This window comes from Mastigoproctus giganteus, chromosome 13, assembly GCF_048544385.1.
Source record: "Mastigoproctus giganteus isolate SK-2022 chromosome 13, ASM4854438v1, whole genome shotgun sequence".
In the NCBI taxonomy this organism is placed as follows: domain Eukaryota; kingdom Metazoa; phylum Arthropoda; class Arachnida; order Uropygi; family Thelyphonidae; genus Mastigoproctus; species Mastigoproctus giganteus.
This window is the reverse complement of record NC_143587.1, coordinates 128,532,144-128,546,995: the sequence shown is the minus strand read 5'-3', so window position 1 is coordinate 128,546,995 and position 14,852 is coordinate 128,532,144. Positions and strand designations below refer to the sequence as shown.

Here is a 14,852-nt window from a genome sequence, read left to right as displayed (position 1 = left end):
CTCCTGACTACAATTTCCTGAATTTCATTATAAAAATAAAAGTAGGCAATTATCAAAACAATAATGGAAATAGGTAATTATTATTAATTAAAAATTAATAATAATTACCTATTTCCATTATTGTTTTGATAATTCAGTGTTATTATTAATTAAAATTAATAACACTGAAGTTTTGTATAACCCAAAAAAAATATATATATATGGTCGAGATTAATATGTACATTACTGTATTATTATTTGTCTGGTCCGTCAAATCCGAAATATCGGGGTCCATTAAATCGAGGGTTAAGTGTGTGTGTGTGTGTGTGTGTAAATATTATTTTAATAGTTCAGACATTTTAATTGAATATACATCTCTTAGTAATGAAAGGCATCGTTATTTAACCATCTGTCTGAGTCTTACACACAGATAAATTTTATTGGACGATGACAACATCTCAGATATATTCAAAGTTTTTACGACTTATTAATTTATATAATTTTATTTAGAGTGCCTATGGCCAGTATCTGAGTGGTCAGGAGCGGGAGTGCAGTAGCACACATTCTTTGAGTAGACTGGGGTTCAAGCCCCTGACTGCTAAATATGGTCATGGCAACCTGCACTGGACCAGCATGGCAGATTATGGTCCATTTCCCTCAACATGAATTGTTGAAGAGGCTTCCATCCTGCAGTGGGTTGATAATGGCTGTAGTTTACTTTTTTATTATTATTATTATTTTTTTTTTTTAATTATTATTATTTAAAAAAAAATTTTTTTTCTCTTTTTCTTCTTATCATTGTATATATAGTTTGTTGTGGATTAGATGCTGGTAGCCTGTATAGGGGACTAACAAGCAGATGTGATTCTGTGGTCTTACTGATTTGGCTGCAGCATTAGCCAAGTCATTGCCTATGATACCAACATAGCTAGGAAACCAGCAAAAGCAAGTATCAAAGTTTGATTATGAAACAGAGTATAGCATTTGCTGTACCCAACACAAAACCAGATAAGAAGTGGTTTTTGCTTCTGATAAGGCCTGTAATGCACTTTGAGATCAGTATACAGCATGCACCTTTGGTAAGGGTTGGATTTTATATGATTCAAGGCCAGTTCTATTACTTGTAACTCTGCAGTGTAAAGTGTGTTTAGGGTCAAGCGGCACCAGGGGTTTCCCCCATCTCCGCGACTGCAGAGTGTAGTATACACACTCTGCAGTGTGTATACTACATTCATATAGAATCCAATTACAGATAGTTTTGCTCAGAAATACACAAGCAGATCTCACAAACACTTCAGACTTCAAGCCATCTGTATATACTGGAAAGAAGTCAGGGTATTTAGTTTGGTGTGCTGAAAAGATTTGCTGATATATAGACACTTGGAGATGTATCAATATATCAACAACTCTGAAAGAAATGAGAATGTTGATACATGGAGATGAGTCAATTTTCAACCTGCTCCTAAGAGTAAACTCAGAAGACAGAAGCTGCATACTCCAAGGAAGAAGGGTTTGCCTGGCTGACATGAATACATTATTCAAGGTAAAGTTCAAACCTTGAACTAGCTCTTGAATCCTGATACCAAAGGGATGACTGAAAGTTGTATGTGTGTATTATACAGATTTTCCCATCAGGGCATACAGACAAAACATCCATGTAGGATGATCTGCCAGGGATTATATTTTTATGGCATATTGCAATGCTGAATGATCAGTGGTGGTTCACTGGCTTCAACATAAAGACTTTGAACGGGCAAAGTACAAAATGCTGCTGTGGCAATCCAGATGGCTCTATGGTGGACTGGATCAACCTACTCAAGAACAGAATTTCTAGCAGAGGAATAGACTTAGGAACCATAGTCAAATTTTGACTGGGCAAGTGCTCAAAAAAGGGGCAATAACATAATTTTATTTGCTTCATTTAATTCTATTTGCTCCCCAATAGATGGAGGAGAGAGCACTGAGCATGTTCAGACCTCTCATGCATTTTGCCCTGAGCTGACAATATGGTAGAGGAAAGTTAGCTTTTGATCAAAGACAAGTCCTAAAAATTTACTTTCTGCAACAACAGGAATTGCATTTTGTACAAGCCTGAGTTCAGGATCTGGTTCCATTTTTGGCAAAAATGCACACAAATGTTCTATTCAGTGGAAAACGTAAACCTATTGTCTAAAGCTCAAGGAACTAAGGTGGTCAACCACTTGTTGCAGTTGTCATTCAGTAACTCTCACATTGAAGGAGTGACAAAAAATACTAAAATCATCCACGCAAAGAGCATTATTTACTGATGGAGGAAGCGGTTTTGTAATAGAGGTCACTTTGACTGCAAAAAAGCATAACACTGAGGATAGAGCCTTGGGGAACTCCTTCCTCTTGGCCAAAAATCAGGACAAGCTAGATCTAACAAGAACTTGGAAGAGTTTTTTTTAATAAAAACTTCCATAAAAAATATGGTAGGTGACCTCTAAGACCAGATTGATAGATAGCGGTGTTTTAAAATACCAAACCATGAACAAACCATGAATTGTTGCTGTTTCTAATCAGATCTGTGTCTTGTTGAAATAGTCAACTGCTTCAAGGCAAACACTGACCTTTTTTTTCGCAAGACCTTACAAAAGAAACTGGGCAGCAACTGAGGAATTTTGAGGTCCTTTCCTGGCACTAGGAATCCTCCAAACAAATTTGGTTATAGAAATATAGCAACTACTCTAGAGAATGAGATGGAAGGTGCTTTATCACCTTCCATCTCATTCTGTTTTATCACCTTCCATCTCATACTGAATATCATCTGGTCCTGCAGTGCTGGCCTTTGAGACAGCAAGTGTAGTGGTTAATTCCACTTGAGTGAATGCAGGTTATAAGGCTCAGCTCTTCTTGAAGAAAATTTGAGTTTCTGTCTCTCAACTTGCTTTGTTAAAACCAGGAACTCAGCAGAGTATGATGTTTCAGCAGATATGCTGACAAACACTTCTCCTAGAGTATTGGCAATAGTAGTTGGGTCTGTTATTGTAAACCCATTGTGCTCTAATACAGATGAGGGAAGTGACATATGTTTAGCCTTCATTTTCAGAATTTTATCCCAGATGTTTATAACTCATCATCTGGTTAACTGAGGATGCAAATTGGACCCAGCATGCTTGACAATGTAATAATCATGCTTTAGCATGAGCACATTTAAAGATCATAAAGTGTTCGGTGGTGGAGTAAAGTCAATATTTTCTCCATGCCTGAATTTGTGCCTTCCTTGCTTCTTTATACAATCTTGGTTCCACCATGGCTTGGAAAGCATGGATATCAGATGCTTTTGGAATTGAAATTGCTGCTGCATGCATGGATAATGGTATCTACTATTAACAGTTTGGGTCTTAGTGGGGTGGGGTTCTTCTTTAGATGCAAATACCTTGGTTGGTATCAAGATAGGTTAATTACTGATTTTTCTTGCATGCTTGCATCAACGAGTAGTAGGCACATGGTGTAAAAGATTCCCGTGGTGGGACTGAAATATCTGTTTGTGTTGACATAGAAAACTTGCACAAACCATTTGAGAGTAGGATTTCCCATAATTTAAGTATGGGTAGGCATGCAAAAATAGGTGTTGGCCACATTTAATAAGGTAAGGTCATTATTGTCGAACCTACGTTCAACAGTACAACATCATTCATTAGTTTCTGAACAACCCCATACTGCAGCGGTTCCCAAACTGTGCGCCGCAGCGAACTCACAGGAATATTTTAAATTTTCGATGGAAACACAGGGATACTTGACATATGTTGGGCACCATGCGAACTACTAGTTCCAGGTAGTTCACAGTTTTGACATTACTTATTAAGGTGTTTGGACTTAACTACTTAAGAAACGGAACTGTTAGGTATTTGTTTTGGCCTAGGGGCACTGTGAAAAAATTACTGAGACACTAAGGGTGCCATGAACTGAGAAAGTTTAGGAACCTCTGCCATAGGGTATTATGTCTATTAAAGTCTCTAAGAAGTGGTGAGGGCAACTGCAAACTAAAATCGTCAAGATCTGCCTGGGTGATGACGGCCTCAGGAGGCAGATATATAGACCAGATTGTAAGGAAAAACCCTCACTGCTAGACAAATTGCTGTTTCTAAATTAACATTCAGCTGAACACCTGCAAAAGGGTGTGATTGTCCACAAGAGCAATTGCAACTCTTCCATGAGCTGGGCTATCCCTGTACGGATGATCTACAGGATGGAATAGCCATTTTCTTAGATGTGTTTCTTTCAAACAAAAGCAAACAGGTTAATGTTCATGCAGGAGCAATTTGACATCCTCCATCTTTTGTTAGAGTCTGCAAAAATTCCATTGTAAAAATTTAACCATTACTACTTGGTTTAAGGGAACCATTGGCTGGCTTCCGAAGTGATGTGGGATTTGATTTACCTGCTTTGGTTTTAAATACAAATCCAACACAGGATCATCTGCACTCTCCTTTCCTTCATTTACCTACATTGCATCCTGTATCCCACTATTAACGGTCCAGGTCTTGGGGGAGGAGGATGATGTTCTTCTTTAGATACTACTATCTTGGTTGGTATTGAGATGGGCATAACTATTAATTTTTCTTCACTTGCTTGTGTCAACAAGTAGTAGGCACATGGAATAAAAGATTCCCATGGTGGGACCAAAATATCCATTTGTTTTGACATAGAACGCTTGCACAAACCACTTGAGTAAGATTTCCTATAATTTATTAGTAACCTGTTTCTCTGCCTTTATATATGGGATATTTTGCTCTCTCTTGATTTTCTGGATTTGTTCCATATCTTTCTACCATTGTTGTGCCCTTCAATAAGCATAACATTCATCTCTACAATTTAAGCATGTTGGTTTTGGAGCAGAGCATTCATTGGCATCATGTTCCCTTCCTTTCCTCCACACCAGGCACAAGCTGGAAAGCCACGACATGCCATTTGCCATAGGTGGTTTAGGCATGTTAAATGTAAGGATAAGAACTCTAGTTTAGAAATGGTTTTTCTTCCTTACACATGAATGTCCTCTTAACAGTTGTCACCACTTGGTATTTCAATTCAGTGCACATATATAAAGATGTTTCAAGGAGATCCCACTCAGCAACTAAGTTGTTCTGTAAAAGGTTACTTTAATTGCAATTCCTCCAAGATATGATGTTTAGAGGAGCAATTCTAAATGTTGCAATGACAACGTTTCTACTAAAAGGTCACTCAATTTAAGTCATTTTAATGACTTTGGGGACCCTGTCAACCCTTCAAGACCCTTCTGAATGAAGAAGAGTGACGTTTCACCAATTTCTTTTCTCTAATAGAATGCACAATAAGAAAATGAGGAAAAGGAGGTGTTCTTTTGTTCAGTGTTTCATTTTGTTAGTGTCATTTTCAGGTAAGGACCTGGTAGAGGCCCCAGAGAAAGAAAAAAAATTTGAATTACTAAGAAGAGTACAGTAATGAAATTCAGTATCTTGCACAGTTGGGCTCCATGCTCACAAACTAGCACGTAGTGTGTACACAAGCGGAACACCAGAGTTACTTAGATACTATATCCAAACATCCAACAGGTCTTGGCTCTGTCTGGGGACCAAAGGAAAGGAGACCTACTGATCTGCCAGCCAACTGATCCTGAACGGGTTGATGCAGGACTTCCTCTCTTGGCAGAAGCAGAGACTGAAACAGTGCATTAAGGCTTGACCCCTCAACCACCAGGCTACGGGTTGCAGTGCAAGACAAACACACCACTTTCTATTGATACTAAACTAGAACCAATAACTTGAAAAGAGAGAGAGAGAGAGAGAGAGACATACGCAGAAGCATCCACACTCCAGCTTCTGTATTAGGGATTTTGTTGGACTACTACATATTGTCTGTCAATTATTATGTCTCCATCTGCACTCCTCACATCCTTGGCTTTGTTGTATGCCATTAGTGAAGGTGTTCAAGAGCAGGTGTAGGTGTTGGATCCCAGTGATGCTAATCTGTAGATCCAGCAACATCACTGCGATGTCCCTTCACCTCACGAAGGCAGTAAGCAGTGGTTCACATGCCAAAATTCTTCGTAATTCTTTATAGAAAAGAAGGTTTCTAGAAGAAAGCAAGGTTTTATTGATCTTTTTCTTGGAAATAAAGAAAAAATCTAGCATTTACATAATGCCTAATGGATATAATGGATGGCAACAGAATACAGTTTAAGCTAAAAAAGTCACTGTATACACTTATACCTTCAGACCTTATGGTCTGAAGAAAAGGTCTGAGACTCTAGGCAAATTTTTCCATGGAAATAAGTGCATCTTATGGTCCAGAAAATTAAGAATATCTACCTTGTAGTAAAACGCTAGTATTTAATATCACATATTCTGTACATTGCATTTATCCTTGGTTATAGCTTTAATTATATTTAATACAAAAAATGGCATATTAAAATACACAATATATAATAAAAATAACAAAGTGATAAAATACCTTCAGTTACTAATGAAGTTGACTTTGGCATTTCAGTTTTGATCTTTTTTGATGAAGCAGGTACTGATTTTGGTATCTCACTTTCTGTTTTGACTGCAAAAAATATAAATAAAATGAAACTAATAAAAACTTAACAAATTTTCTTATTACCTATTCATATGTTTAATCATTTTACTGTACATGCGATTTGACTGAAAATAAAGTTGCCTTATACTAATATCCTGTTTTTCTACTAACTCTTATATTGATGATACCAACAATATTTCTTTTATCATTGTGAACATTATTCTCTTTCTTAAATACAAAAGGAGCACTACGATTACAAAATTTGAAACAATTTTAATATGAAAAAGACTTCTGATCAAAAAAATATTCTCTAAGGGGCTTTTAAAACTGGGTAGATGACAGAGAACAAGAATTCACCAGAGTTTACCTCTATACTTTTTTTGGGAGCCTCTAAGTGGCATTTTCTTTATTGCTTGAAAAAGATTGTTGTTTTATAACTTCTGATTTAAGATTTAGTTTGTGAAATTGCTTCTTACTTGTCTTTGTAATTGCTTAAGAAACTACAGTACCCCTCTGGAACCATTGTGTTGTATTATTAAGAATGTTCGAATTTTGATGCCATTGTTATAATATTGATATAGGCAATAATTGGAGGTTTTCTAGATTGTTTTGTGGCAGTATAATTGGTATCAGAAGAGGCCTATAAACTATAATTCACAGCAATACAAATGTATTTTAATAACATGACGTTATTACGTAGAATGTAAAGTAATTAATCTAAAAGAACGTATTTTGCAGTACGTTCTTTTGTTAAATGAGCAGAATTCATGTAGCATTATTACTTATATTCTCTCAGTTGTTACAGCCATAGGGGGTGCCTTTGTGTACCTGTTTCTTGCAAAAAGCACAAGGAGTTTAAGTGCAAACTCTGCATTCTGATGAGATTATATGAGGGCTTGAAGAATAAGATTGACAACTTGGATGGATTAAAAGAGAGAGAACCATCAAGCACTCAAGCCTAACACAAACTCATACTTCCAGCATCAGATAACATAAAACCATTCTCTGCAGTAGCAATCCTTGGTCCCACAGGAAGTAGCTATAGTTAGAGAATAGTCAGAGAAGTGGGAAATATAGTAAACAAAAAAGGACAGGTGGAACAGGACCAGGGAATGTCTTCCAAGGGGTAAAGTAGATGACAGGGTAGAGCAGGTGTCAACATTTAAGTTGGTTGGTTGGTTTAAAATTTTAATGGCGCATTAGCAGCAGTGGCTATTATGCACCAAGAAAAAAGGTAAAAATAGCAACATTTAAGGGCACAAAAGGTGATACTGTTGTACACATTGGCACAAATTATATTAAAAGTAGAAGATCAGAGGGTTTAATTAACAAATACAGAGCAAGAAAAAGTTGCAGGTTAGGATTAAAATTGAGAGTGACTGCAATCCTGACAGCATTAGTAGAGGCACATGATGCAAGAAAGAAAGCTTATGCAGCATCAGCCAAAAAAAAAAAAAAAAAAAAAAAAAAGCTCCGATTTCACCCCTCCATTCGTTCCAAATACCTGTCCAGCTCAGCCTTAAATTTATTTAGGCTATCAAACTTTCACAACAAAAGATGGAAGTCTGTTCCGTCAATCAACTACCCGCTGGCTAAAGGCAAACTTCCGCACATTGATCCTACAACTGTCTTTCCTCAATTTGAATTTATGCCCTCTCAGGTGATTATTCTGAGCAAGAGGAAGAATCCCATCAGCACTGCGCATGCTGGAGAGAGTACATATGAGAGCCTAGCCTTGTCAATCAAATCAGCCCTGTACACACTGTGCAAAGTAGAATTTTTCTCAGTGTGGTCGGTCACTATGACAATCAGATATAAGGGATTCAGAATTTGTGTATAGAAACGACTGAAATGACAAGAGTGGGGGAGATTGTCATGCTCTTAGTTAAGAAGCACATAAAATCTAAGGAATTGCATCCAGTGAACACAGGTGGGCAGTGCAATGCTGATCAGTTTGGTATGATAAAAGCACTGAGAAAATAAAAATGAAGGTAGGAGTGTGTTATAGGCCTGATGACCAGGATATATAATGAACACCCATACCAAGAAATAGAGTGGGTCATTAAATTTAAAAGCCCTATAACGGGGGATTTTAAATTTCCAGATAAAGACTGGAACTTAAGTTTGGTCACTCTCACACTAGCATGACTTTTGTCAATTTCTGGATGACTGTTTCCTAAACCAGCATATTAGAGAGGCAACAAAAGAAAGCAATACTCTTGATCTGATTATCAGCAGTGATCCTTCATGCATTAAGAATGTGCAGATAAAAGACACTAGGTAGCAGTGATCACAAATGTACTGATGTGGGATTTACCTAAAGATATAATTATAGTCAAAGGCAAGGAAAAGGGCTTTTGCTTTGAAGGTGACTACAGTAGTCTCAGACAGTTTTAAAATTCTATACAGTGTGAACAACTGATAATATTAACAACAGAAAATTCTAAATTGGAAGCATTCAGACCATTCGGGGAAATAATCATAGAAGCTACTAGACTTTTCATACCAACAAAGAAATACTTCAAGGCACAGAAAATAAATGTCAGTGAAACTGATGACACTTGTGGCATTGAAGAAAAATGCAAGGTATGCATATAAATTATCAGGTGTATAGATTTAAACTAGTCATAAAGGAGGTTAGGCAAGCTAAGGCAGATTATGAGAAGTATCTGGTAAGGAAAGCAAAGAATAGCAGCAAAGACTTCTTTACTTACGTAAACAGTAGAAGGACGGAGTCAAATCATATTGGTCACTTTATACGAACAGATTAATTGTTGATGAGCATGGTTTGCATACAAACTGTATCAAACCGCGGCACTTTTGCCCGGTCAAACAAAAAACTTTATGTTTGCTCTTTGTTCCATTGTCCTTCCACAACAAAGACACAGGAGAGACATACAGTTCAACTCACACTGCATTCTGAAATTCCAGAAATTTCTGCTGACCTTGAATGTGCTGCTTGAGGAACAATCACTCTTCCATTTTATGTTTACTTCTAATAGATGGCAGCACTCATCTCATAACATCAGTCTCTTTTTCCAATTACCACACTGTGTATAATAAACTGTTAACATAAAATGAGCTTCTTGAAAAGGATGAACTTTTATGTGTGAACAGAGAATATTTTCTTTCTGTGCATCTGCCATATTGCCCACTCATTCTTCCAAACAGCACACAGCAATAAACATAATATTCAACACTTCAGCCAAAATATATGGTATGTTGTGGCTGAATACAGGCACTCTATGTGATGTATGAAAAAAAGAAATAATAAAAATTGTTGGATTTCTATTTGATTTTAATGAAATTTGGGATGAGTCCACAAATCTACCCAAAAGAGCTAAATATAAAATTTCATGAATATCCGTTCACTATTTCAACCACAATAAATGATATATGGATAACTTATTGATACCTATGAAAATAATAATAATAATAATTTCCAGATTTCTATTTTCTCCATTTTAATAAAATTTGGAATAGTTTGACAAATACTTCTAAAAGATTCAAATATAAAATTTCATGAAAATCTGTCCATTATTAATCAAGTTATTCAGATGGTCAGACAGATGAATGGACAGACACAGTGAAGACAGTATGCCCTTATGCATATATATGCAAATGCACATTTAAATTGATATTTAAATAATATATTTGGATTGGATATAAAAAGAAAAGTAAATCAAATTTAAAAGGGCAACACTGCCTTAACTAAATAAAAGAAAGGCACATTTTCCTGGCTTTGGCCAGTGAAAATTGTCCAAGACTTCTGTGCCAATTAAGGCTTTTGTAAAGTTTATTTTCTGCAGATATTACTGCTAAATTTAATAATATTTTTGGACACACTGTATATCAAAAATGAATTTTAATTAAGAAAAAAATATTCTCAAATGGCAATAGTCAAAAGAAGAATTAACAGAATCTGTAAAGAAATCATGATAGTTGGAAAAGTACAAGAGTTTCATCATTCAAATTTGTATTAATTAATGTTGCTGGACTGCATTAAATAACATGTAATCATTAAAGTAACTTGTTTTCTGTCTTGTTTTTTTTTCCCTTTAACTGTCTTGAATAATTGGTTCAGTTGGCATCTACTAAGGAATCTCTCACTAATAAAATTATGTAATGGTATAGTAATAATAATAAAAAAAATTAATAAAACAGCTTTTATAATTTAAAAATCAGAGAATACTTAATTAAGCTGTTATTCCATCTCAATAAAAAAGACATGGCACGAACAATTTAATTCCCATAAGTATATTAAAATAAAAATAAGACAACAGCAGCTACTCTGTTAATATTAATAGTTATGTCTCTTTACTGACATCTAAAACTAATTTCATTTATTTGTAAATTTAAAAAAATACATTTTTTATTCACCTTTTCAACTCTAACTATCCAGTCAATTTCATTCTGAAATTTAATTATTCTGGCCAAATGTCCTCAAATCTGCCATATCTTTTAGCAAAATTGCCAGCATTTGTTTGTATTGGACGAATAAATCAGCTTACAATAAATTTAATTAAGAACCCACAACGAAGAAAGATTATTCACGTGGGAAAGGTTTTTGCTTTCATAAAGGTGACTACAGTGGTCTCAGACAGTTTTTAAATTCTATACAGTGGGACCAACTTATGATATTACCAACAGCAAATTCTAAATGGGAAGCATTCAAGGAATTAATTGTGGAAGCTACTAGGCTTTTCATACCAATTAAAGATTACTCTTCGAGGTTTAGACCTAAATGGATGTCAGATGAACTGAGAATCGTGTCAGAAAAGAAAAATGCACTGGATGCATATAAATTATCAGGTGATGTAGAAGCCTATAGTACATAGAAGCTCTTCTGTAATAAAGTCACAAAGGAAGTTAGGCAAGTGAAAGCAGATTAAGTGAAATCTTTAGAAAATGATGCTAAGAAAAACAACAAGGACTTTACTTATATAAATTCTAGAAGGAAGGGGATGAATCAGATTGATCCACTTGATATCGATGGTTTGACTGTTGATGATCCTGCAGGGAAGTGGAGGACAGAAGCTTATTAAACTCTAACAGGGAATCAAATGCATTAAGGGCATTTGATTTCCTGTTATGCCTCAGGCTGCAAGAGAATTATACTACATACAAGTTAGTGCAAATACATCATATGAGTACACAGCTAAACTCTGAATTAGCAAATTTTTGCAAAGGCAGCATCGTTTAAGTTATATCTCATATTTTGAATATCTTCACGAGTTGCCATGATATTGCAAAACGCTTCACCAAAAGGAGAAGACTGTTGTTACTTATTCTCAGCAGATACCACCACCCAGATGGCACCGTTTCAGGGCTATTTGCCCTTCTTCGGTAGGTAGATTCCCTAGTGATATAATGATGGCAAAACAGTTATGAAGTATAACTCCACAATATGCAATATCATGGCAACTCATTATGAAGGTATTCACAGTATGAGATATAACTTAAACGATGCCGCCTTTGCAAAAAATTTGCTAATTCAGAGTTTAGCTGTGTACTAATATGATGCATTTGCACTGGGGTACCCACCCACCGAAGAAGGGTCAAAAAGCCCTGAAACGGTGATTATGCCCTTGGATAATCACTGTGATTATTCCCTTATATAAGGCAATATAAGTATATTGCCTTATATAAGGGAATACAGTACTCAAGGTCAGGCCACACCTTGAGTACTGTATACAGGTCTGGAGGCCTCATTGTAAGAAGGATGTAGAGCTGTTGGAATGGGTACAGAGAAGAGCAACAAGATTAGTGAATGGAACAAAGGGTTGCTCTTACAAAGAAAGCTGAAGTTTTGCAAATTACAGTGTCTGGAGACTAGGCGCCTGCGAGGTGATCTGATTGAGGTGAATAAAGCCTTGAATGGTTTGAGCATGATCAATACTGATGGGATTCTTCCTCTTGCTCAGAATAATCGCCTGAGAGGGCATAAATTCAAATTGAGGGAAGACAATGTAGGATAAATGTGCGGAAGTTTGCCTTTAGCCGGCAGGTGGTTGATTGCTGGAAAAACTTCCATCTGTCGTAGAAGTTGATAGTTTAAATAGATTCAAGGCAGAACTATACAAACATTTGGAACGAGTGGATGGATGAAATGAGAAGGGTTTTATTTATTCATTTTTTTTTTGGCTGATGCTATATAAACTTGTTTTCTTGTATCATGTGCCTTTACTAATGCTAATGCTAAACTCTGTAGTACAAACTCTCATTTGAAAGTGAGACAAAGAGGTGGGATCAAATCAAAAAGATGGATTCTCCATTGTAAATTGAGACAGTTGGCAGCTACATGCAACTATAAATAGAACACAAATGCTTGCATGGAATCAATTAGCCTCTTTTGATTAATTATAAAAATTAATTTTTAGTTTTACTTCCAAAATGAAAACTGGCTTTTATCAATTATTAGTAATTAAGAACCTACTGGTAATTATATATAATGTATTCAATTTCTCAAAATTTTTTGTGCTATTAAGTGTTTTTTTAATATACAGTAATACCCCGAAGTTACGCGATAGGTGGGTCCGACGAAAATCGCTTAAGTCGAATTCGCGTAAGTCGGGGTATAACTTTGCATATAAATACACATAAATTTTGTTTAATTGGGACCAGGGACTAACAAAAACACTAGTTTAGAAGAAAAATATTTAATAAAATTGCAGATCTTTATACATATTAATACAAAATATGTATTAAAAAATAAATGAGTTACATAAAAAAGTTATTTCGATGTCGATGGCTTCATAAAATCTAACAAATTCGTCTGACGACACAACACCTTTTTTCATGCAGAATTTCTTCGTAGCAAGCTAATATTTTTTTTATTCCTTGCTGTGTAGCTATAACGTGTTCTTCGTTGGAGTCTATGTTTTCTAAAAATTTTAAGCCCTTTTCAATTGAGCTGAGACCTTCTGTCAAGCTTGCAATTGTCATGTGCTTTTCTGGTGGAACTGGGTCTGAAGTGTTCGATACTTCAGTGCCGTTTTGCTCACGCATCTCTATGAGCTCATTGACATCATCACCATTGACTTCCAAATCTAATTGCCTGTCAAGATTAACAATTTCTATCACATGAGCGACACAATCAGTTTCTGGCATTGTTTTCGTCTCGTTTTTGGAAAAAAAAAAAAAAAAAAAAAAGGACAATGTTTCTTCCAGACACAATTCAATGTTTTTTTGTGAATTTCATCCCATTGAATTGTTTCCAAAAGTCTTTAACAGATATCTCACTATTTTGTCTCATAGCTTCATTCACAAGTGCAAACGAATGCCTTGTGTAGTAAGCCTTGAATGTTTTGATGACTCCCTGATCCATCGGTTGAAGCAAGCTGGTTGTGTTTGGAGGCAAAAACACAGCTTTCACACATGGTTCGAAATTAATTAGGGTGGCAGGAGGGTGACCGGGTGCATTGTCAATAAGAAGCATCACTTTAAATAGAATCTGTTTAGACTTGCAATAATGTTCGACTTCGGTATGAAGTGGTGACCAAACCAGTTCTCAAAAACGGAAGCTGTCACCCAAGCTTTATGATTTGACTTCCAAATCACTGGTAAGCTAATTTTAGATATACACCAAACGAAAAAATCAAGAACCGCATAACTCCGAGTTCGCGTAAGTCGGGATATTACTGTATTCCTTCAATTTAAATCTAATTTATAGTTTTTCATCTGACAAACACATGGCAATATGCGATTTTCAAAAAATACACACTGGGTACAATGAGTCAAAGTGTAGAAATGCTATGAGCCAAAGGTACTATCCTCCTTTTCCCATACACCCAACTATGAAGGGTGGGTGTATGGATGAAGAACTGTTGTACACTCCAATTAATTCCAAAAGAGATGGATACCACATAAAGAATTAACCTCTCATGATTCATGGAAAATCAAACCAAAAACAGAAATTATTGCATCATCAATTAGTGAAAATTGGCAAGAAAAGGTAGGTGGGGAGATTTTATACCACTCATTAATAATAAAAAAAATAAATAAATAAAAATAAAAAATAAGAAAAAAAGAGGGTAGTGCATGTGCCAGATGCCATGCAACTTACAGTAAGTTAACTGCATACACCTGATACTGTAGGAGCAGTAGCATTGAAGTCCAAGTTCTTCTTACTTTCCCGATGCAGCAACTTGGATTGGGAAGGTGAGAAGTTTCACACATTCGATATTAGATTTTTTTGCTTTGAAAACATGTTCAATTATTATTATTATATTTTGTTTTGTTAAATATGGGTCAATAATCACCATATTTGACAAAAAGAACTAACTAAACCTGCTTTTGATATGTATAAATAAAAACTAAATTGGTAACTAAAATACACTGTCTTATTAGACATA

General features: G+C 35.6%; 1 protein-coding gene across 4 annotated transcripts in view; it reads right to left on the bottom strand.

Annotated features, from left to right (window-relative positions):
* Positions 1-14,852, bottom strand: part of LOC150076433 (uncharacterized) — an 840,218-nt gene that overhangs the window by 182,718 nt on the left and 642,648 nt on the right. For all 4 annotated transcript variants that reach the window (XM_090388172.1, XM_090388173.1, XM_090388175.1 and 1 more), the window contains one exon: positions 6,433-6,525. In XM_090388172.1, the coding sequence (XP_090244298.1) occupies positions 6,433-6,525 (93 nt within the window). The remainder of the gene's footprint in view (positions 1-6,432; positions 6,526-14,852) is intronic.